The sequence below is a fragment of the Eublepharis macularius genome, chromosome 8, assembly GCF_028583425.1.
Source record: "Eublepharis macularius isolate TG4126 chromosome 8, MPM_Emac_v1.0, whole genome shotgun sequence".
In the NCBI taxonomy this organism is placed as follows: Eukaryota; Metazoa; Chordata; class Lepidosauria; order Squamata; family Eublepharidae; genus Eublepharis; species Eublepharis macularius.
The window spans coordinates 49,738,930-49,764,868 of NC_072797.1; the positions used below are offsets into that span (position 1 = coordinate 49,738,930).

The following is a 25,939-nucleotide window of genomic DNA, read 5'->3' on the forward strand; positions in this document are numbered from 1 at the left end:
CTAATTATCATTTGATAAGTGCAGTTATCCATCATGTCTGAACTCATCCTAAAATTCTTCTGAAATGCTTATTGGAATGAAATCACTTAAGGCACCTTAATGTTGAATTCTGTTCTATAATTACAAAAAGAAAGAAAGAAGAAAAGCGGTGGAGGAGTGCAGGGTTAAAGCATTGGTTTTAGAGGCTGGAAAAATTAACAAATTTAACCATCATACATAATGCTACTGAATATAACAAAATGGCACCTAGAAGACTAACACATTTAGTCTGTGCATAAACTTTCATGGGATAGAATCTTATACAGCTCCTCACACGTTATAGAATACACAGGTTTGACCTGTGTCTCCATCCTGTGACAGATATAACACAGTTACATATAAATAATAGTAATAATAACATTTGATTTATATACCGGCCTTCAGGACAACTTAATGCCCATTCAGAGTGGTTTACAAAGAGTTATTATTATCCTCACACAACAATCACCCTGTGAGGTGGGTGGGTCTGCAAGAGCTCCGAGAAGCTGAGACTAGCCCAAGGTCACCCAGCTGGCTTCAAGCGGAGGAGTGGGGAATCAAACCCGGCTCTCCAGATTAGAGTCCCATGCTCTTAACCACTACACCAAACTGGCTCTGAGTTGTGAGTTTTCCTTAATTCCTACACATACAGTGACTGATTAGAATTATAGTGCATTAGTAGCGGAGACTATGTCTTCCCCCAAACATCACTTTCCCAGCTGGTAAGAGAGCCAGAGGGGCACTACTGGGCCTGTTGGGGAAACCCAGGTATACCCCAGAAACATGTGGGTTTCTCCAAATAACTCCTTACATAATATGCAAAGAAGCTTATTATTGTGATTCTTTAAAACGTCAAAGGATTTTTTGGGGTGGGGGGGGGTGTCTTTTTTGCTGTTACATACTAACACAGTTATTCCTCGGAAATTTGCTACTGAAAATGGCACTAACAGAACTTATTTAGTATTCATGTAGAGCTCCCCTCCCCCCGTTTACATCTGTGCAAACAAAATAGCCACATGCAGAGTTATTTCTCTTAAGTATCTGGCAAGGCATATGACTGTTAGAAATTCTGTCTTGGTTAAAACAAAATTTAGCGCTCATTAAAGCGTTAAGAGAAATGCTGATGGAATCAAAGCAAGTCTTCTGATAAAGCCGTAAAATCACCTCCAACATACAAACGTGACTGAACGCTACCATTAGGCTCTCATGCAGTTTGTTTTTCCTGCAACTAGCAATTAGCTACATAACCCTTCAGTGTGGTAACTGACTTCGGAGAATAATGTTGTGTGGTAGCAAGATTCACATTCTTTCAAATATTTTTAAAATCTTGTGTAAAATTTTATAACATTTCTAATTTCACATTGTGAACCGTCTTTTATGCCATTTGCCTGACAGAAGGACATGAATCGTCTTGATAAGTAAATAAATAATGTGTGATGTGTATTATTCTTTTCTCTCTCTTCCTATATACTCACAGAAAGCAGTCAGTGAGTGCATTAAGTTGTCCACTGCAAGATTTCCACAGTTGTTCTTTAAATACATTTTAGGGTAAACTGGTGTGGTAAACCAGAATTCTGAACATCCACTGTACATATCACACAGTTTAACTTCCTTCTTTAGGTTTTGCCTTTGGCTTCATTTGTATGTCAGATGCATCTCATTAAACTTCACACACCTCAAGGTGGGAAATAAATATTGGTGCGGTATTTCCTATAAATGAAATTTGGTTTTAAGGGGGGAAGTTGTCAAAATGAGTGCCTCTCTGAATATATATATATATATATATTGGTAAGAAACCAAGACTGAAAGGGTTAGAGTGTGTTACTGCAGCGGTTATCAGCAGACAGCCATCTAACCTTTGGTACTTACAGGTATTTTATGGCTCTTGATCATATTATCAAATTCTTCATTAATTTTTTTGTATTTTTCTTCAGTGCGTGGGGTGAGGGCATAAGAGGAGTCAGGATCGGGGCTTTCACAGCCTTTGTTTTCTTTCTTGTTCAATGCCTGCCAGGTTCAGAGAAATATCATAAAGTAAAACAAATGAAAGGGAGCTTGGAGTACTTACACATAATCTTTGCCTGCTGATCATTAGATCAATATCTTCATTAATTTTTCTGTACTTGTCCTCAGACTCAGGGCTGTGACCTACTGAATCGTCTGCATCGGGGTCTGGACTGTCACAGCCATTAAGTCCTTTCTTTCTCAACGTCTGAAATACATAATTTGGAAAGTTCAAGCCTTGACATAGGCTGCAAGAGAGATCCAGGGCCATTGCTATGGTGCAAGCTGCCTGGTGATTAAAGGCTGTTACATTTTACATTAGAGAGAGAAACAGAAGAGAGATGCATTAGGTCAACAAACTGCAGCTTCTGTTTCCAGCAGCAAAGAGAGAGCCACTGTGACCTCTCCTGAAGCTGGAGCCAGTTAATAAAAGGAGAGAGTATACAATCTAATAAATGTCTCTGCTACCATCTATGTTTTCCCCTGCAACAGAAACATCAGTGGGTAATACATTCCAGCAGTTACATCCTTTAAAGCATCTAGAGAAGGATAATGCATTTGTTCAAGGAGGGGCTGCCAGCAATTCTTTGTGAGGCAGAGTGGAGATCTTTCTGCAACAAGGCTACACCCACACATTATGAGGTACAGTACTATCGTTGTGCTACTATTACCATTCTCTTCCTGGATTGTTTTGTTCCGCATAAGTAAGCCCAGAGGTGAATGATTTCTGCAGCATGACAGCATCCAATGGCGGCGGGGGGAGGGGGGGAGGTCCACTCTAACACGACTCAAATGAGGATGTTAGGAACAAACCAGAGAACTATGAGCAAGGTTGGGATGTGGTTCCAAGGAGAAAGTTGTAAGGCTTTCCCCCTGTGCCATTTTCCTGATATAAATTTCTCAGTCTCTCTCCCCCCTACCCCAAAGTTAATATTTGCCTCACTCAGGAAAACATGTTTCCTATGCAGGGCAACAGCTACCTCTATTTGATTTAGGGGAAACAGTAGAGAGGAAAAGGTTAAACAATACGGTGACTTCAACAAGACTTATCCCCCTCCCTCAATGAAATGAAAATGAATGAAAAACATGCATTTAGTTTGGTCCTAAATCAGGATGCCCACGTTACACATTGCTAGCACATTCTCAATTTCTCATTCTCAGACCAAAAATGTTAACAGAAGAGACTTTCCCCCGCCATAAAATCTTTATTTTCATAAAATCTTATGAAACAATATACTGTATTGTTTACTATACATACAGAAAACCATCTACTGAATACAATTTCAGATCTAAGCAAACAAAAAGTCTCCAATTTAGATTCCTCCTCCCTAAGAAAGAAAGAAAGAAAGAAAGAAAGAAAGAAAGAAAGAAAGAAAGAAAGAAAGAAAGAAAGAAAGAAAGAAAGAAAGAAAGAAAGAAAGAAAGAGGAAGGAAGGAAGGGAGGGAGGGAGGGAGGGAAGGAAGGAAGGAAGGAAGGAAGGAAGGCTTATTTGTGAGTCACACAAGCAGAAATGGCAAAGCATACCTGAATCCGAACCAACTCACACACACATAATATATCTCCTCTTCCTTTATTTAAATTTCCACCACAGGACTAAGCTGAATGGGGACTACAGTGAGTTAAAGGAGGAGGAAGAACAGGCATTGTGGTGTGATGCTGGAACAGTAACTTTAAATGTCATGTAAGTCATGTTAAGATTCCCACTCAGCTGCCAAGCTCTTTAGATGGTCTTGGGCAAGTCACTGTCTCTTAGCCCAACCAAAACTGCACAGAGGTGCTATGAAGTTGAAAGGAAACAACCACCTGTTCTCAGAATGGCAGCATATGAATGTGACAACTAATAATAAGTACAAATATCTCATCTGATTTCTTTTTAAGAAAGCCACTGAGCATATGCAGGGGGTCACTGATACACTGAGCGAGATCCTTTGTTAGGGATGCCAAGAAATCAACACAGTATAGATAATGTTTAAACTTACTGAAAGTTAAGTTTGGATTAGATTGGGGACAACTGCACAAAGGAAATCTCATGAATGTAGTAGGTGGAAAATATATAACAACAGCAGCAACAACAGTGTGCTTATATACTCCCTTCTGGAACAGATTAGTGCCACACTCAGAACAGTGAACAAAGTCAGTGATATTATTATCCCCACAATACTGGCGGGGAGCTGGGGCTGAGAGGACTGGCTTACCCAAGGCCACCTGCAGAATTCATGGCAGTAGTGGGAGTCGAACCAGCAGATTGCTGGCTTGGAGCCCAGTCACTTAACCACTATGCTACTGCAGCTCTATAACATAACATAACATAACATAACATAACATAACATAACATAACATAACATAACATAACATAACATAACATAACATAACATAACATAACATAACATACTCAATGCAACAATATCACAGTTTCTGACACAGTGCACACCACTGGTTAGAAGCACTGAGAATGGGTTTTTATTTGACCTTTAAAACAGTACTACCTTGGTCATCTGGGGGATATTAATATGCATCCTCTAGTACCACTGGATAACCTCTGACATTTGGACTTATGCAGGTATTTCAAAAGCACATCTCCACAGATTCAAACCTTGAGGCAGCATATTTTTTTGAGTTACTACTTGGTGTAAAGAACAGGGCCAACAGGAAAGATGGGAGAAAAATATAGGTCAGGACCTAATCTGGTGGGGGGGGGGGAGTTGTTGCTGAAAAACTAACTCCCCTCTTCAAGCTTCATGCACGTAAGGTTGCCAATGGACAGGGGGGGAAATCTTATTACCTTAATTTTTTAAATCTGTAGTTTTAACTCTCTTTAATTTGTATATTATAATCTTTGCCTCATTCATTAGCACTTCGTTTGAAATCTATGATTTTGCTAGAACATATTAAGGCTTCTGTTCTTCCATGTACTCTTAACTGACAGTAAGCCGTACTAGACACATTTTCCATGCACTGCATAGAGCTGTAGGTCTTTGATTTTTTGGTCTGAATTTAATATATTTCTTTTCCTCATATTTTTATTCCTCATATTATTAAAAATTTTGAGCCTAAAGGGTTAACATAGGACTTCTGTTCAAATTTCTGGAGCCCAGATAATCAGCACAACAAAACCATGAGGGCTCCAAGCACAGCTCTTAAAAATCCTTTCTAATGACACAGTCTGTAGAAGGGGAATGAATCTCCGAGTAGTGATGAAGCTTGATTCCTCCAGTCATTCCTGCTTGCTTTGGAGCTGAAATGTCTTTCTCTGTCATTGAAGGCCAGCCAGGTCCTACACTCCTTGCTTCCATTAGGAAGATTTATGTCTTGGGTAACTCAAGGAGGCAGAAATCTGTGCAGTATATTCCCAAACCACCCTTACTGTGAGTACAGAGACTGCTACTGTATTTGGCAATGCAGAAAGTTCAATAAAGATGCTATATAGCATTTTCTGAGAGGGAGCTCTTAACTTTTCAAAACATCATTTAATTTCGATGTATTTTTGACACATTTTTTTAAAGCAAACACTGCACCATTCAGGATTTTATCTCTATAAACTCACAGTGCAGCAGATAAATCAATGAAACCAGAGTTTTCAAGTTTATCCATGGCCAAGGTTCAGTATTGATACTGGGTTATCCAAGCAAGGGAACAATGCAGCCTACTTGATAAGAAGATCAAGCCCTTTGTATTATTTCTTTTAAACAAGCCACATTAAGTCCGAGGAGATGTGGCATAGAAATGTTTCCAATAAATAAATATTTATGTTGCAAATAAATAAATATTAATCAGAAAAGGAAGGTACATAGAAAATTTTATTTTTACATTGCTGGTACAATAACTATACACTCAGTCAATAACTTGGTTTAAGAGAGCCTCATTAACGAGGGTATGGAAAGACCAGTGTCCTACACATTCAAAGATGGCTTTCAGCAAGTCCTACTAACTCCTCCAAAACTCTCTCATTTTGAAGATGTCAATGGGGAGAAGTGCAGATGTATGCCTTAAAGAATTTCTGGATTTGGCCCTGTAGCCTCCAGTTGTTGATCACTACTAATCTACATCCTCATCTTTTCTTTCTCCAAACTATTTTCTTATCTTTTCAAACTTCAAGGTGTTCTAAAGCGCCTAAGTTACATGTTCCCTTGGTCTTCATGCTTAATTTAGTCAATGGGACAAAATACCAAATTATAATTTATATACAACTGACACATTTTTATACAAAACAGCAACCAACAAAACTTCATCTTGACAAGCTTTTAATGGACATAACCCACTAGGAACTTCTACCACGGAAGCCTTGTTTAACTGGAAGATACACATCCCAAAAAACTTGTGCAGCAGACATTTCTGGTGTTTATGCCCTCAGACATCAACATCCCTGGGTAGTGGCAGGACTTGAGTTTAGTCATCCAGGAATTCATCAAGAAGGGAGGGGGAGTGCACAAGGGCACATCAACTGATCTGAAAACATGCAAGTTGGCTCTGTGTACTGTGAGAGCTCAGCAGTTTACAATCTGACACAAGACTATATCTCCCAGCATCAGCAATCTTATTTATCCTAGATATCCACACCTGTCAGTGACTGCACCTGTTGTCTACTCTGGCACAGACCAAATGACAGCAGCCAATCGTAGCTGCTTCTGCTGCAACATGGCCATAGATGGCTTTTCTTGGCAGTGCCTCTATAGACTGGGACTGCTAATCTCTGTGGATTTCAGCAGTCTGCTTATTGTACTTCATAATGCTGTCATAATTTTTAGCTCTTAACTGTGCAAAAAGTGTCTGAGCATGTCACTCTCATGCTTTGTTTTTTACAGCTTCTTCCATCCCACATTAATTCTCAGAAGGATTTCAATTTTTTCATATCCAAAGCATCATCATTATCATTATGTGATTTTTCTCATTTGGAGAAAGATATACCCTTGCTATAAAACATTTCTTCAGCCTAACTACTTACTGATAGCAGACAGACAAATTCACAGAAGACACCATTACAAGGGATAATAAATATAATGAGAGCAGAGATCAAAGATTAGTAGGTTTTTTGTGTTTTAGCTGACATATTTAAGGTTATATCCAGTTCCACTCATCGAATGGTTTATACCTTTGCATGAAAAAGGAAGAACTAAATGTTACATTTAGTGAGCAATCCTATTCAGTGGAGCTTACTCCTGGGATGGTGATTATAGGATTGCAGTCTTAGTTTCATTGTTGTTGTTGTTTTTTTAAAAAAAACCTTTGAAATGTTATCAGTGCAGCTTCTAGGGCTTTTTTTTTTTTTTGAGGGAGAACATAACATGAGGGGAAAGCTTTTGTCTTTAACCTTTTCCTCTCCTTCCATTTACCTCCTGAAAAAGCTACCCCTTTTGTCCTTCCTGGAGAAAGCATATTTTTCCCCAGAATGAGTAAAGAACGGAGCCCAGAACTGTTGTTTTTTTCCAGTGGAAACCAAGTCTGAGGAGAAAAGGTCTAAAAAGCCTCTTCTGCTCATGCCACCCTGGAAAAGGGTGTCGGACAGCCCTGGAAGCTACGTTTGAAAATTAAAAGAACAAATTATTTTAAAATGATCATGGTACTACTGTATAACATGTAGTCGCAGCTATAATTCAAAGATGTTCTTGTTTGATACCACCTTTTATAGACTGTGTTGGTGAATATTTTGTTTCTGCACATAGTTCTTTAGATATAACCGTCTGCACTTTTTTGAATGATCGCTATTTTTAGAACAGCCACAGAGCATATAACTTCAGAGTGTTTTGTTTAATCATTTGACCTTATAAATAAAAACCAATCATGAATCTGCAGTTAATAAAACAACTTTGCTAAAGTCATTTGCCCCTCAGTCAGAATGAAAAGGCAGACACAATATTTGGGTGCTAAAATGGGCAGTTTTATTAAAATTACAACGAACATCAACTACAGCAAGGGCCTAACTAGTGGTACAGGTCAGGCCCTGGGGTCACTCCTGGACCTCTGCCCTGACCTGTCTGGGCGAGACACCCGCTGCCCCCGGGTGCAAGCCATCCATCATATGGCTGGGACCCGGCCTGGCCAAGAAAAGCGGTTCACCCCTTTAAAGCTCCCCCACCTGGCCGTATAGTGGCGGGGGGAGACTGGCTTGTCCAGGGGTTCCCCACCAGGGCATCTGTCCTCGTAACTGGGCTGTACAGTAGCCAGCCGCTCCTGACAGACCCCTATTCCCCACCAACTGGGAGGTGCCAAGGGTGCTCACTGGCCCGCTCAAATTTTCCCCTAACTTAAATCTCCCAAGGGATGGAGTTCAGTCCATCAAGCCAATTACCTCCCACTTCTCTCAATGCAAAGTAGGTGAAAAACTCCCAGCCCAAGTGCCAATCAGGGACAAGGAGGGACAAATTCCTACCTGGCCCCAATAAGGCGACCGACTAATCCTGCACTGAAATAGAGTGAGGTGGGTGGGCCGAGCATGAGGCGCAACTGAGCAGCTGAGGGGGCGGAGAAGCCTTAAAAGGCTGCCAACTCCGCCCCCCTGTGAATGCCCAGATGCCTGGGTGCGCACTGTCTGCCTTCCTCCTCTGAGGAGGCAAACTGCGGCTCCCAGCCTAAGTGGTTGATGCCATTGGATTAACTAATGCATGGTGCCAACTCTGTTTAAAATTGGATCTCCAATAAAAGTAAGAGTACAATGCCGTTACTGTCGATTATTTTTTAAATGATGATTTAGGGAAGATTTAAATATTCCAATGCATCATTTGATTACTCATCAACATTTTGTTGCTATACATCTGATTTTATTCATGAACATGTGATCTGTACTCATTTAAAAACATTGTATTTGAGGCAGCAAAACACTTTGAATAGACCCTGCTAGAAATATGTACAGAATAAAGAACTATGTAGTTCTTTATGTGCATATGATTAAAATTGAAAATAAACTGAAATTTAATTTACTAAATATTCCTATTGATTTTCATTTTGCTAACACAAGGAAAAGGTTAGCATAAAAAATAGACACAGATCCCTGCACTATAAATGGATGATTTTACCCTTCATTTCAGTCCCTGAAACCTAAAGATTTTTAAGTGCAATTCTGCACATTATGCAGATGTAAACAAAGATTTCCCACTAAATGTACAAGGAGTCACAATCAATTATGACTCTTGAATAAGAAGATATGTAAGATATATAAGGTATGAAACTAGCATTGCCAACTCAAGGTTGGGAAATTCCTGGAGATTTAGGAAAGGAGCCTGGAAAAGTGGAGTTTGAGGACATGAAGGACCTCAGAGGGGTATAATGCCACAGAGTCCACCCTTCAAAGCTGCCATTTTCTCCAAGGGAACTGACCTCTATAGTTTGGAGATGAATTATAATTCTGGGAGATCTCCAGGCTGCACCTGGATTGTGGCAATCCTGTTGCAAACTGTTATCTCTAATATTCACATGTTGTGGTTTTACTTGTACAGGTAAAACAAATTAGATGTCCACAGGAAAACTGTAACATGTGTACTGCATATGCCCTAAATTTATACTAAAGAATCAAAGAAATGGTGTACTATATTTTGAATAAATATATCTAAAATACTCAACTATGTTTCTGAGCTGTTTTGCTATCTCAAATTGCAGCCACCTCTACAGTGGAAACATCTGAATTATTCTTTGCCAGCAACTATTTTTAGGGGAGGAAATGATGCAGCCAGCAGAAACCGAATGACAGAATATAATGACTAGAAATAGACTTTCCCCCCCTTTAGACTTTGGAACTAATACACACATTTTTGTACAACACACTTAGGAATTCTTAATGACCACAATATTTTGGTTTTGCGTTTCATCTGAAAGGCAACACTTCCAGAGGTAGCATGTTGGCAGAGTTTTTGAGTGCTGACTCAGCAAAGAATATGCCACCAACAGAGACAAAATCCTGCTTCCTACAGTACCTGGCGCTTCTTTGAAAGAACCTCAAGAAAACATTGTGTTAGTACCAGCTTTTCCCTGGAATAACTGAAAAATTATGTTTATAGTTGATTAAGTTTCATCAAAATGATAACATTTGCCAACATAACCATTAGCAAATGCACTGACATACTCATTCTTCAGATGAAAAAAGAAAACTCCAACTTGCATTTAATATTTGAACTTTCTAGTCAGTTCTAAAAGTTACAACACTCAGTACCTTAGAAATGTAAATTAAAATTCAAGTGCTCTATCTAGCAAAGACTTTCCATCTGACTCCCTCAAATGTTCCTCCACTATTTGCGTGAAAAGCCACGTAGTGGTGATATCTGGAGAGGAAAATAGGTGGTGGAGAATGAGTTTGGCAGTTCTTCTTCTGACCGTAACTCTGCTCTTGAACTCCTCCCTACCCACAACCTCAGAATGGTTTCTATTTTTTTTTTTAAAGTCAGGACTCTCTTACATATTTGTATGTAAGATGTAATTAGCTTCTTAGAAACGGTTAACATCAATCACAATCTAAACTGTCTCACAGAAGTTAGAATTTACAAGCAAATTGTTCTACAGAAAGTATTCTAGTAAATTACAAAACTGATACAATACTGTTTTATGAATACATTAACTGGGATCTGCTCACTTACTAAAAAAAACCCTACTGTGTGTTAGATCACAGGCCTTGTTTTTAAACAGCTATTAACAGTTCTAGACATTTTAACTGCTCATCAGAATGTCTTAAGTTTACATCTCCTCTGTGGAGAAATTCCCAGGTGAGACCTCAACTCAAAATCACAACTGTGCAAAATGAAACATTTACAATTCTCCATTAAATGTCTATTATGAGAAGGATAGATAAGAGGAGAACTGTGACAGTGTAAAAGATACTATTTGCAGACTTCTAAAGACTGTAATACTCCCTAAAAATGTGATCCCATTTAAACACCTGGCTGTTTACTTTGTGAGCAAGTTCCATAGTTTGGAGCCAGAAAGTACAGGCTTTGCATATAGAAAGACCCAGCTACAATCACCAATGAAATGATCTCAGGTTACAGGACTGGGAAGAGCCCTGTGGTGCAGAGTAGTAAGCTGCAGTACTGCAGCCCAAGCTCTGCTCATGACCTGAGTTCGATCCTGGCGGAAGCTAGGTTCAGGTAGCCGGCTCAAGGTTGACTCAGCCTTCCATCCTTCCGAGGTTGGTAAAATGAGTACCCAGTTTCCTGAAAGTAAAGTGTAGATGACTGGGGGAAGGCAATGGCAAACCACCCCATAACAAAAGTCTGCCAAGAAAATGTGATGCAACGTCCCCCTCATGAGTCAGTAATGACTCGGTGCTTGCACAGTTCTTCTGGCTGTAACTCTGCTCTGAACTCCTCCCTACCCCCAACCTCAGAATGGTTTCTTGTTTACTTTGATGCTTGTTACCTTTACCTTTTTAACAGGACTGGGATGATCATCACCTGAGATCTCAGTTACATGGATCAATTCATTTATTTAGGCTCTTATACTTTATCTTTCTGCAATCAAAAAAGCACCCATTTACCCATGTAAACCTGAGCTTAAACACACTGCGATCACACTGATTAAATGACGAAGCTAAAGAACTTTACAGACCTTCCCTGTCCACATGATACTTTTATGTTTAATGACAGAATTTTCTGTTGTTTATAACCATTCTGGTATTACATAAATTAATAACCCCCTTAAAGACAATGAATGGCAAATAGCAGGACTGGAAAGTTATCTAATCAGTTTTAGGAAGACCTTGGTGCCACGTACTTTTTGATTCTATAAAATATAGACTTTCATTTAAAAATCTCATGAGATTCTGCTTATCAAGACCTATGTAATACAGTACAATGAAGAGATGGTCTAGATCTTCCCAATCCATTCCACTAGTAGTGGCACTGTAAGCCAGTCCAAAGAACCTTCCCCTAGTGCAGTAGGCACCTTCTTCTTTGAGGAGGGCAACTTTCATCAGAGGAAGCATCACCACCGCTAGTGGAATGGAATGGCAGGAACCAATGTCTCAAGCATATAATGAACATGCTGCTGGCTTCCACAGTACTTCAGAAATACAGTTTCAATATTCTTGCTGCTCAACAAAGTTTTGTTAAGCAACCAACAAGTGAGATCAAACCCTGCACTGTCCTGCAAAAACAGTCAAGAATCGGGTAAATTTTTCATGTTTGGTACCTGTTTAGAGAAAAAAATGAAGAGAATATGAAGAGGGTAACTGGATCTAGTCACTGAAAAAACCACAAAGGCTACGATTCTAAGCTTCAAAATGGAATCTAATTCGTTTGGATCTGCTGTAGCACAGTGGTCAAGTGGTTGGCTTGCAAATCAACGCTCTGCTGGTTCGAATACTGCCATGAGCTCTGCAGGTGGCCTTGGGTCCCCATTTGTATTGCAGGGATAATATTGTAGACTTCATTCACTTCTCTGAGTGGAGCACTAATATGTCTAGAAGAGCAGTATATAAGCACAGTTTTTATTATTATAATCAAGGTATGAAGCTAGACTACACTACAACATGATCAAATTTAAAATGGATTGATAGTGCAGAAATTCTTCACATTATTAGGAAGAACTACTTGAAAAATTGCCTGAACACAAGTGCAATAGCCACAAATTCAGGGCTCAGTTCACGATGTTGGCTATCATAAACAAAGCTCTTCATGGTCCTGGTCCCTCACAGCTGTAAGACTGCTTCTCTCTGCCAGCGCTCTACTACAGCTTTGCTCATCTGAACAGGGCCTTCTTCAGGTACTGCCCCCTTCAAATGGGCAAAATCAACAGCTACACATTCTCTATGTTGGCCCCCACTTCATGGAATGGGCTGCCTGATGAGGTTAGGAAGGTTCCCACTCTCCAGGCTTTCTGCAAATTATGAAAAAAATATTCAAGAGGAGGGTTTATGCAGGTAGGAGGGTTGTACTGTAATGAAATAGTTCAGAAAAATGCTTTGGTAAAGGGGTAAGGACTATAGACTATACTACTGTGTACTATGTATTCCTGTAAATGTACTCCTACTAGGTTTAATGTTTAAATTGCCTTTGCTTTGTTTCAGTATTGATAATTCTGTATCAGATTTCTGCTTGCTTATGCCTTGTTTCAGCATTGTTTTAGCTCTGTATCAGATTTCTACTTGTTTTCAAATTCTCTGCAATCCAATACCCCACTGTACTGTTTACTGAATGTCTCAGCTGTAGATCACATTGTCTTACACTATATAACCTGCTTTGGTCTCAGTGAAAAAGGTGTACAATAAATAATGTAAATAAAGTAATTTTGCCAGTTTTTACATGGGGTGGGAGTAAGGGGCTTGTAACATTTGAAACTGCCTTTAAATCATACTTACTTCAAAAGAACCCTTTCAAGTAAGCCTGTTCAGAGGGATAGCTCTGACTCACCCTGCTCCTTCAGTTACAACATGTTGCTTAAAATTTTCTTGCTGTGGTAGCTTGTGACTGACATAGCCAGCTGTAACCTTTATCCGTTGGCAAGTAAGAAACAAAATGTATGAAGAAGATGTAGCTTTCCGACCCTGACATAGCTGTAGGTCCATAACAGTATAAATTCATTTCAACCTTGTGGTTTTCTTAAGTAGATATGAATGGGAATGGGAAGAAATGGCACTTTGCTATATTGGAACAGGATTTGGACTTCCACTTAACAATGACACACTGTTGTTTAAACATTTGAAAAACATTAACTACCTATTCTGCTGCTTAGGTGAGCATGATTCTGCAAAGTGATTAAAACAGTTCCTGTGGGGGTTGCAGGCTCTAAGGGGTCAAGCTCATGTACCTTATACTACCACCCCTACTACTAATATTCTCATTCTGAACAGCATGGCTAGCACAGTGGTTAAATGGTTTGGCTGCAAATCAGCACTCTACTGGTTCGAATCCTTGGGTAAGCCACTTCTCTCAGCCGCAGCTCCCCAGCTGTATAGTGGGGATGATAACATTAACTTGTTCACCACTCTGGGTGAGGCACTAATCTGTCTAGAAGAGCAGTATATAAGCACAGTTGTTGTTGTTGTTGTTATTATTATATAATGAAATTTTAGTCATTCTCTTGAAGTACTAGAACTTGAGTTACTCAATGAAAAACTTTATTATTAAATTCACCCTTTATAGAACCTTACTTTACTGATAAATAAGAGGCTCAGATTGTAACTACTGACCAAAACAACCTGTATCCAGCATGTTTTGAACATCCTGGCATCATGTCTTCCTTTGTACTTTGCTAGTGTGGGCTAACTGCAACACCTTCTTGGGAAATCTATTCCTTTTCTTGGGAACAGATTTCCCAAGAAGGTGCTGCAGGCTTTGTGTGCTGAGCTAACGCCAGATGCTAGATTGGTTTCACAAGCCAAGGTTCTATGGCCTCCTCTCTCCTTCAGCTAGTTTCAATATCATCCACGAATAACAACCCAAGGAGCACTTTGACCAATCATGGCAATATAACAATTGCCATGCAATTCATTTAATCTTCAACCTGGCCTGTCTGTTCATGGGGGTAATTCATCTCCCAGGTAGTGTGGTGCTCCTGCTAACTGGAATATATCTGATGGAAAGCTTCCTGTTCCAATGCATTTCACACACTGGGATATGAAGGCAAAATGAAGCTCAATTATGTAATGTGGGTGTCATAGCTGAAGGAGTTTGGGATAAACCAAAGTACCAGACTCGAGGGAGAGGGAGGCGTTGTCAATAAAACTGTTATTTCAATCTTTCATTAGGGAAAAGAAAAAATAAGACCTTCCCAAAACTGAGTTAGTCAGGGTGAGAGATGCACATCCTGAAGACCAGTCAGTAGACAAAGTAAGATTTGCTGTCTATATGAAAGCTTCACGCTCTCATTTTAATTAAGGAAAACTGCACCTCTCTACTAGTAAACCCTTTTGAGTCACTGTTCTCAGTCAGCTGTGAGGGAGCTAGAGAAGATCCTTAAAGATAAAGATGTCTCTCTGGGAACCAAGATCAACATCATCCAAACTATGGTATTCCCCACTGCCATGTATAGATGTGAAAGTTGGTCAGTGAAGAAAGCAGAGAGGAAGCAAATTGATTAATTTGAAATGTGGTGCTGGAGGAGAACTTTGCGGATACCATGGACAGCCAAAAAGACAAATAAGTGGGTACTAGATCAAATCAAACCTGAATTCTCCCTAGAAGCTAAAATGACAAGATTAAGGCTATCGTACTTTGGTCACATCATGAGAAGACAAGATTCTCTGGAAAAGTCAATAATGCTAGGAAAAGTGGAAGGCAGAAGGAAAAGTGGAAGACCTAAAATGAGATGGCTTGATTCAGTAAAGGAAGCCATGTTCTCCAGTTTGCAGGATCTGAGCAAGTCTGTTAATGATAGGGTCACCATAGGTTGGAGGCGACTTGACAGCACATAACACACACACACATTGGTACAGGAAGTTGCTCCTCCAGTCAAAACTGTCAAATTTTGTTATCTGCAGGGGGGCTGGCAGTTCAGGGACTCTGCTAATGAAGACAACTAGGTGAAAACATTTATACCTGACAGCAGTTAGAAGCTCTAAATGGAGACATCTGGAGAGAAGAAAATAAAGAAACACCTTTTAAATTCCTAGGAAAACTTCAGAAAAAAACGTGTTTTCTTTTTTTTGAAGAACATGACTGAAAAGAGCGAGATTCAGGACCAGTAGCATCTTAAAGACCAACTAGATTTCCAGGGTATGAGCTTTCAAGAGGCAGAGCTGCCTTTGTAAGACTTGACTGAGAAGGAGTTCTGTGTCAGTCACACAACCACATACTGCACTGTTTGCATTGTGGCTGATTTCATTGAAAGCTATTAATTTGCCAACACAAAAGTGAGGAGATGGTCAACATTTGGATGCAAATATGGAATTGTTCTGTTAATGTTAATATCTACTGAAGGTTTTGACTACAGTGCTATGCATCTGCAAATAAGAAACTATATCCTCATGAGAAAGCAAATTATATTGTGAAAGAAAAATTGAGACTGAGCCAATCATTTGCTAAAGGAGTAAGAATTTTAACTTTTATTTTACAATATCCATGTCTCACACTCAGTCTGACAATATTGCTTTCTGTACAGACTTTTCAAGGTTAAAATTGCACACTCATTTTAAATCATATTAATTGCAATAGTTTAACCATCTTTTCCATGACAAAACACTTTATTACTATGCCATTAGTATATTTTTTTAGTAACTGATATAGCTGAAGGTCTTCCTCTGACACCATGGACACTTTGTATGTATGTATGTATGTATGTATGTATGTATGTATGTATGTATGTATGTATGTATGTATGTATGTATGTATGTATTTTATTCGATTTATACCCCGCCCTCCCCACTGATGGGCTCAGGGCAGCTAACAACACTAAAAATACGTTAAATCACAAAAACATAAAATCAATAATATTTTTTTAAAAATCATTAAAATAGTCCAGGAACAGGCTATTTGAACAAATATTGGGAGTCCGTATACGGGCATAGCAGATGGCCAAGGGCAGCCCCATTGGCAAAAAATGAAAATCTCACTCTTGCATGACTGTTCATGAAGGACAGGGATCCTTAGATCATCCTGTGCATTCAAAAACTGCCTATTATGACTCGATGCCTGAGACGCGTTACTGTGTTTCTCAGCAAACTACCACTATTAGAGGTTCTGAAGCGATGGAACTTTTAAAAAACCACTGAGCTACTTGGCAAAAACATTGGCTTATGCAAAGGTGTAGACTGTACAGCATTTCAGTGCAAGCTGGGTAACAAGTATCACTTGAAATCACAGCCTCCTGATTCTATATTTACTAAGTGGCATATGTTTTGTATATAGTTTACAACTTAATACCCAGTTGTTATTTCATGCAGTTCTGATATACTAGATATTGCTTCTCTCTGACCATCTATTTAAGATTTTCTCCATCTTTCGATCTTTTCCAAATTTGCTTCACATAAAAGGGATCTCTACCTTCTTGCTTTTGTACTTTACCTGCCCTATTCATCATAAAATCTTCCAATCACGCTGTGAACCTACAAAATCAACCAGTATTCAGAAAAGACAAGGAATCATCAACCACACCAAAGTTCTATCTTTTCCCCAAACAACAGGAAAGGAAGCTTTTGAACTCCCCACATTTAAAGAAAAAAATCATCTTATTTGAACATGATACTCAACAATTACTTTATAATATAGTACTACATATTTCTACTTCTGTATACTTGACACTTCCGTAAATACATATCCAGTCTTCAACACCTATTAATTTGTTTAACAAAGCACCTATCTTCTCACATTCATCCATCATTGTGAGCAAACAGCATGGTCTGCCATTAGATGCCACTTTCTCACCAGCCCTTTCTTCCTTCATCCTTTTGCCTTCCTTATTCTTTTCCTTCTTCATTTCTCCTGCCATCACATTCTGTCTTCTCAAGTTAGAGTCACCTGGTTCTCTTCTTCAGCAACCCAGTCTCCTGGGCCCTCTGTTCCTTAGCTTTAACAACAACAGCAACAACGGTGCTTATAAACTACTCTTCTAAACAGATTAGTGCCCTATTCAGAGTGATGAACAAAGTCAGTGTTATTATTATCCCCACAAAACAGCTTGGGAGCTGAGACTGAAAGGAAAACTTACTCAAGGCCACCTCCTGAGCTCATGACAGTAGTGAGATTTGAACTAGCAGTGTGCTGATTTGCAGCCCTCTGATTCACATCTCTGACCCAGTTTTTCTTCCTTATATATACACACACACTTATATATACACACACACTTATATACACACACACACACACCACAAACTAATCTTCTACTTTTATTTTTAGCAGAAGAAAAAAATAATTAGTAGCTTAAGAAATGATAAAAACATTTACCAAAAATTCTACTACTTGTGTGCAAGAAATAGCACACAACTAACCCGTATGTGACTACCTCATGCAACTGTGGCTGTTAAATGCCACTATTCTGAATGCACTTTGCTGCCTGTACAAACAGCAAACACAGACATGGTTACTTGAAATGATGTTTTCATGAGTTGAGTATGATTTCCTAAATAGCAATATTTATATGTAGGAATTTTATTTTGCCTGAAATGGCCAGGAGGCCCAATTCTTATTTTCTCATTTGTATGTGGATTGTACTTATATGTAATTGCATGACTTGTGGCAGTTAAGGTGTATTCTTGAAATTTCTTTCTGGAATGGAGAAACTGGTGGATTATGGAAGCTTTTCCATGTGACTCGTAGGAAGAAACTCTTGCTAAGCTCATGCATCAATACAGGATCATAAAATGCATATACTGTTTCATGATCAATTCTTTTGCATCCGTATGGGCAATGGTGAAGCTGGTACCCCAGGCAAAGAACACACAACATTGTTGGATGAAATGGGCCACAAATTTATTGATTACAGCCATTGAAGAATTGGCAAGGCATAGGGCAACAGATCACTGCGCAGAACAGTTCCCCGCCATTTGATGGTTGATTTCACAGCAAACCCACTGGGCACCGTAGGCTAGCAGGTGATGTGCTACCATCCTGGTGTGGCCAGACAGCCTCTGCCACCCAGGGTGAAGCCTGCAACAGTCAGCCCAGGTGCATACACTTTGGCTTCACCCTAGATTCCTTAAAGGGACCCCAGAAAGGTGAGATGAACTGCCCAATCCACAACACTCACCTCAGTGGATCTGGCCCAATGCCTCAAAACCGCCTAAAGTTGTGACAAGCCACCTCCCATTGCCAATGGCACCCTTGGCGGGGGGAGGGAGGGAAAAACAATCCATTTCCTTCACTGCTGCCCCAAAGAATGGCAGCGACTATGCAGGTTGTTGAGGAGCCCGGTTATGCCTGCACTCCTCCCTTTGCACCCAAGACACGCCTCTTTGCCTCTGCCCCCCAGCCTCATCCTCGGCTGCAATGCTGCCCACTGGTAGGTTGACCCACTTTTCTCCCTGGAAATATTATTTCCCATGCCAAGACCATCAAAAGATCCTCTTTGGGAAGCTGTTTCGTCTGGTTAGCGCAGAGGTCAATATCTATAGCAATCTAAGACAGGCACTTAGAAATATTACATATTTTGAAAATCACAAAATCTTCATTTAAATTCTGCAGTCCTATTGGAGGAACAGGCAATTTGTTTGGCACCGAAACCTCGACTAGGAATTTCAGCAATCACGTACTCAAATTGACTTCAGTGGTGGTACTAGATGGGAAGTTATTTTATTGTTTAGATGAAAACTGCAGTTTACATGACCCTTGCAACTGTGCAAATGATCTGCTGTGCATTAGGTTTTGTCCAGCTGCACAACATATATAATTTGAACTGCGCAACAAATTAGCTGTGTATTGGATACTAGTAATCTCACAGAATCCAAAAGGTAAACCCAAAGGATCAAAGGTGACTAGTCTTACCAATTCTGTACCATATTTTGAAGTAATGGATGCACTAGACTGAGACAACCCATGACATGCTTTTCCTGGTTTATGGAATCAAAAGACCTGGTAATGTAACCCCTGGTCCAGTTTCCTGCATCTTTAGAACAGAAGGAAAGGAAACTGACAACACCACATAAAAGAGCCTCAAATGGCAATAAAAATCCTTGTATGGGAAGATGTGCCCACTAGATGTGTTTAATGAAATGTACACTTTAGGAATCATTGTCATTTTAATACATCATTTTAAAAGTTTCACTGTGAAACATATGCATTTTAAAGATGGGGGGGGGGGGAATGAGGCTGCCACTAACGTCAGTTTGAACATTCTAGAGACCCATTTAATAACTAACACCAATTCCCTCAATTATAGTGATGGAATATAAATTATGTGCTTTTATGTTTGGTCACATATGATTATTATTGTGGCAATGTGTGTGCGTGTGCATGTGCACGTGCATGTGTATAAAATATATATACAGCACACAATCCATTAGGAATTGCTTCTCTGTCAAGATTTTGATCTCCTTCGAGTCAATCTATAGCAGCTGCATGTTGTTTAAAATACTCTCATCGACTGTTCTATAATTTACTTCCTTTGAACAGCCTATGAGCTATAATGCTTGATCAAAGAAATAAACTCATGCTTTAACAACCCTAACATAAAGTGCATGCACTTTTTTATAATAGGGCTCCATAAAATGTAATTATAGTTGTCTATGGATTGCACCGGATGATGTAAATAAGTGGGTTTGAGACTTTTTATAATGCATGCGTATCCAATACATCAAAGATTTTTACCCTTAATGCCAGCTTCTATTGCAAAGACATTAAATTATTCAAAATAAAGTTAGGTAGACTTCTTTTGCTGGTACATTAACATGATCATTAATTGCTGAGCATTAAAAAAAGTCTAGTCTGATTTGCTTAAATAATGAAGTGTCTAGAAAAAAACAACTTCAAAACATTAATGCATATTTAAACAGGATTAAACATCTAAATATGTAAGCATCAGTAACAAGTCACAATTGATTATTATAAACACATTTTACAATTGATCATTGGAATTATGATTATTAAGCAGCTGGACTAATAAAGCAAATGTAACCGGGGCTGTTATATGGCTGTATATTTGAGAATACTAATTTCATTTTGAGCTTTAGGTAAACCATGTTATGCACATTTAGAGACCTCTCAGAATCTGAGGCAAATGGAGTTCAATCGATAGCATCTACTTAATACATTAAGTATGGATGCAAATTATGCAGAACACAAATAAATAATTAACATTTGTTTACTGTAACAAAGGGAAAAGTCAGCATGTTTTGAAGTTTAACAGAGTTTTCCCCAAAACCATAAAAACTTAAGGAAAAGCCACTTACGCTTCTGGAACTCTGAAAGCTGTAGAGGAAAGTTCCCTTGAAGGAAAACTGTGAAATTTCTGCATGGCTACATTTACAATAGATCACGTTGAAGCAGTTGCCAGGGATCTCATTTCATAAGCCCCCCCCCTTTTAAAAAAACGTTGCTAGACCACATGGTTATATAGTAAGTTTACAAGTGTGTTTGGATTGAATCTGACCTCTGGACATGTTCCAAGCAACGGATATGTGTATGTGGAAAATAGATATATATACAGCTGATACTTTTCTTTTGCTCAGCAGTAATTCCTGCTGCCAAACAAGCAAGCTTGTTTTAAAAGTGCACAGCAACACATCTATTTGGCACTGGCAACCGCTGTAGAAAAAGGTAAAACCAGCTGCATACACAACTCCTTCCCCTGCACCATCATCCCAGCTTCTAGCAGGCTCTTTGCCCTTGTCTTAATAAATGTTGCTATCTAACCATGTCTAGGCCTCATTGGATTAACGAAACTTGGCATATTAGCCAAATGCAAACTGTTGTCAAACTAGGCTTTAGTGATTTGGAAACCTCTAAGGGATCTGCTTCTGTTGCCCCATAAGTTAGGCATTTCCTCCTTTCATACAGAAGGTGCAAATGTTTCATACTGGAGGTGCAAATGTTACATTTGCACCTCCAGTTGATGACAAACCATCCCCGAAACCATTGCCTGAAGATCTGCAAACTCCAGTGTGAGCTTACTATTGCTGATGTAACTCTAATTATAGATACTATCAAATCTGGAAAGAGACGTGGGAATAAACTGGGGCCAGCATATCTGCGGGACCATCTCTCCCCATATATTCCTCGGAGGACTCTCTGATTGGAAGAAAATCAGCTATTAGTGGTCCCTGGTCCGCCTGGAGGCCTGCCTGTCCACGATGAGATCCAGGGCTCTCTTGGTCCTGGCTCTTACCTGGTGGAACGCCCGGCAGGATTTATTGTCTTTCCGCCAGGCCTGCAAGACAGAGTTGTTCTGCCAGGCTCATGGCCAAGGTTGCGCCTCCACCAGCCTGGGGGGAAGGAAATTTAACCCCCCTGTGAAAAACTGTCCACCACAGTATGCATGCAAAATATTATAAGTCTTCCTGATGCTGCCGCCGCACAGTGCAAAATGTCGCTGTTTAAATGGTGTTTTAATATTTATACAGATGTAATGTTTTAAATTGTTTTTAAATGTTGTTAGCCACCCTGAGCCCGCTTGCGGGGAGGGCGGGCTATAAATATGAAATAATAAATAATAAATAAATATTAAAAAGCATGCAAGAGAGGAAAAGGGTTGACAGTCGGACAGTGTTATATTTGCATTGGTTCAGTGCAACATCAGGACATTGTATAAAAAAACAAAGTTTTCAGAGAGAAAACACACTTATGAGCATTGTTTATGAGCTTCTGATGGATGTTCCTGTAAAGAGCATACACATACACAACAAAGCTTTACATCTACTGTACATAATATGACTGTACAAAACAGAACTATATCTTCAATGATCAAAAAGAATTTGTTCATATGTCTATATAACAGCTGTATGCAGCATGCTATCTAGGTTGGAAATAGCTGCACAGGGTCATGTGTCCTATTTTTCCATGCAAGTAGTAAAGATACAATATGGGAATTCAGCCTCGGTAATTATTAATATACCACACAGACACAATCACACCCTGTGTGCTGCATAAAGGGATCACTTATGGTTTGCCTCCATCACAAAAAGGGTGCAGTGTGCAAATAAGACAAAATTCCTCACGAGAAGGATAAAGACCAAAAGAGTTAATGTGCACAACAGATACAAGGACTCTGATTATTCTAGGGTGATTTAAGTCCTTTCTCATCAATTACTGTCCTTTGTCTTCAGAGCCTTATCACCGGCAACATTACAGGAACTAGACGTAACAATACACAAGCCCAAATAACCTCCTGAACTTCCTACATACCCAGTTGTTATATTTGGCAAGTTTACTTTTAATTTTTTTTTAAAAAAATGGCTAACAAGCAAAACTTAAAATTCACCGAAATCATACTTTAACAACCGCAACTATTATTCTGTATAAAAGGTTTGTCCATAAATCAAATGTAAGTCCTATCTACTCAACCCATCTTCCAAACTCACCCAATCGACTTTATTTATTAATACTCTTTGCATACTATAGGCACCACCCATGAAAAATCCAGTAACTGAGGGCCTTTTCCAGGCCCACGTGTTTTAGAATGTTAAAAATATCAAGTGTGAGCAGAGTAAGGAATAAGGTTTAAGTAAGACAGTAGATCTGAAGTAATGTCATACCACTGCAGCGCCTAATGTCTCTTGGTTAAAGATACATTGGTCAGGAGAAAATAATACATTTCATTTGAGATTTTCACAGATGTTGCATACAGAAAAAAAATGATTGTTCCCTATTTCATACCCGCCACAAGCAGATTTCTCAGCATCAGTGTTTTGAGTTTACAACTGAAAACCATAAAACAGAACTGAAAGTTTATTGGAAGTTAGAACCCCACCATTTTTTTCTTAATATTTCTTAGTTAAGCAAATGCTGAGCACAGAGCTTAAACAAGTCAACAGTAAGCAAGTTATTAAATAGGTAAAATGTTAGGTTTTATCTTCATAGGATAAACTGTCAGCATGCATCTGAAAATATATTTGTGGAACGTGGGAGAACGGCTGGAGGGAGCCAAAGGAAGGCTTTAGGAAAAGCCAGCTATTTTTGACAGCAAGCTAGCTTCTGTGAAACAAAGCCTTGTCTTTCATAAAATGTTTACGACTATGAGGGGAAAAAATATATCCTTGGGCTAAAATGTTTATTGGCACCTAGGAGTCTGAAGAGAGCAAGTGAGGCCTGTGGGTTGTTTTTTTTTTTTTTTGGAGGGCACTTTATCATCGCCTGCATTCTCAAAAGGATCTCTGAATGAATAGAGCTGGATTACTCAGCCTTCCAGTCCACGCCCATTCCTCTCCATTTTCCTTGGCAAGACTGAGAGCCAAGCTATTTTTAGTTAGGTGGTTTTCTATTTTTAGGCAGCTACCAGTTAGAGACATTTGTTAGGATTTTTTAAAAAGCACAAACGGGGGAGGGGGAATGAAGCTTCCTTTCTCATATTGTAAAACGGGCTTTTCAACCTGTAACTCTAGGCATTTCAGCTGCTTCCAATCTTGGAAAAAATAAAAGAAAATCCAAAAGTTCAAGGATTTTAAAATAAACCTAGCCTCTGGCAAATAGACCCAAACACAACAAGCAGTTACTATGTGAAACAGTGACTACAAAAAACAAAGAACATTATTCAGTGACTAGATAGGGGGATAAAACCAGAACAAAACAGCCATTAGGTAATAAGAATGTTACACAGACATGTAAGATTTTTCCAGCTTCAAAGCCAGGGAAAACATCACTTTTCTTCAAAACAGAACAAACGGTTTACAATACTGATTCAAGGCCTTGGTTTGATCCTAGAAGAGACTGATTTTAAAGCACTTTTCTCTTTTGTCCTTATAGCATTTTTATAGAAAAAACACCCCCCCCCCCCCACACACACACACAAACCCATTTACATTGGAAAAGTCAGGAAAGTTAAAAGGGTCCCTGGTAGGGTTGACAACAGGCCTGGACAAAAATATCATGTCCCTTTAATAAGGCTTAATGTGTGGAAATTGGCAGTTGAAGCTTTTTTATGGCATGGGGAGAGAGAGACAGCATCACAGGGCAAGTAACATCACCTTAAAGAGGCAGGACACAGGACATTTTTTTCTCTCCAGACAATGGTAATCTTAAACCCTGGGCAAAACAGAGATTTGGCTTGCATTCTTTTCCACTAAAATTCAGGCAAGTGCACCAGTTATCTATCGGAATATTTTAGTCCAGTATTAATCAGTTAACATTTACTAGCAAGAGGATTTTTTTTTTAGAAAATAAGGTTCTCTATATATGTAAGCACTCTACCTACATATTTCCTCCCCACAGTAACTTTATAACTAATTACCAGATTTTCTCATTTTCAAAACAGATACAGTCACTGAAAAAATGTCTCTATCATGTTGTACAGTTAATTATCATGCTTAAAACAGAACCCAAAGAAAACAGAGTATGCTTAATCTACAACCTGTCTGATGGAGATGCAGTGGGAGATTTGAAGCATTGGGATATACCTGACCTTCTATATTATATCTAAAAGGGGGCCTGCATAAAGCTGATTTAAACATGATTCTGATGGTCAAGGAAAACTTAAACTGGACCGTCATCCTTCCAACAGGTGTTGCACTAGCTTGCTGACTGCATACGTGGCAATTTTGCACAGGAAGTGGTCCAATTTAAAAGAGACACTGGGAGTGTGCAATGGTGCATGGATAAATTCTTCTTGCCTGTCAGCAGCCAATTTAAATCAGGTCTAAATTTCTGATGAAGTGATTGAGAAGTGTGGAAACAGGGTGAAGCTCTTGCACTTTCTGTATCCCTCCCCCCATAATTTTGTCATGTCCAAAGCCACTGGAGTAAACCAATGAAGAATCTCAATATGAAATAGTGAGAGGGGCTTATTTACAATGACTATACAGACAAGACTCCTAATTGATATGAAAAAGATTTTCAGAAGCTAATTAACCTCCCAGCTAGTAATTAGCTCAGTGACCTTTAGAAATAATTGACAGAAGGGACCTCCCCTCCTTTTCATCACATTTAGAACCTCCTACTAGTTATCTTATCTTAGATATGCTATAAGACTTATGAAAAAATATGAAATACCTCAATTGGGCAAATGAGATTGTGCTATTTCATTTAGACATAATGCATTGGCTATGCACCAGTCACATGCATATGGATTATCTATAGGACATAAATGAAGCTCACTGCCTAATTGTTTTTAACTTTTCAGAACACTAGAGCCATAATACAGGCTTATATTTCAATGCTGTATTATTCCTTACAGGAATTTTCCCACTAGCTCATTGGTGCTAATGCTATATAGGTGGCAATATCAAAAGTCTACATGAATTATTTATATCAGAAGTTTATCAAAAGTTTAGATTTTTAATCAGTGAACCTACAGTTTTAAGGAATTTGTTACCCATTGGAAAGCACACAAATCTCTGAAGAAGTATCTACTGTAAACTGACACTGGCTTCATATTTTTTTTGCAGAAACTATGGGTTCACTCTCCATTGCCAACAGA

General features: G+C 39.1%; 1 protein-coding gene across 11 annotated transcripts in view; it reads right to left on the reverse strand.

The window, feature by feature from the left end:
- The window catches only part of MEF2C (myocyte enhancer factor 2C), a 199,391-nt gene that overhangs the window by 59,882 nt on the left and 113,570 nt on the right, over positions 1 to 25,939 (reverse strand). For 5 of the 11 annotated variants that reach the window (XM_054986346.1, XM_054986351.1, XM_054986345.1 and 2 more), the window contains one exon: positions 2,087 to 2,230. The exons of 2 other annotated variants lie outside the window; for them this stretch is intronic. In XM_054986346.1, the coding sequence (XP_054842321.1) occupies positions 2,087 to 2,230 (144 nt within the window). Of the gene's footprint in view, positions 1 to 1,887; positions 2,026 to 2,086; positions 2,231 to 25,939 lie in introns of all 11 variants that reach the window. 4 more of the 11 variants (XM_054986352.1, XM_054986350.1, XM_054986354.1 and 1 more) reach the window with 2 other exon arrangements.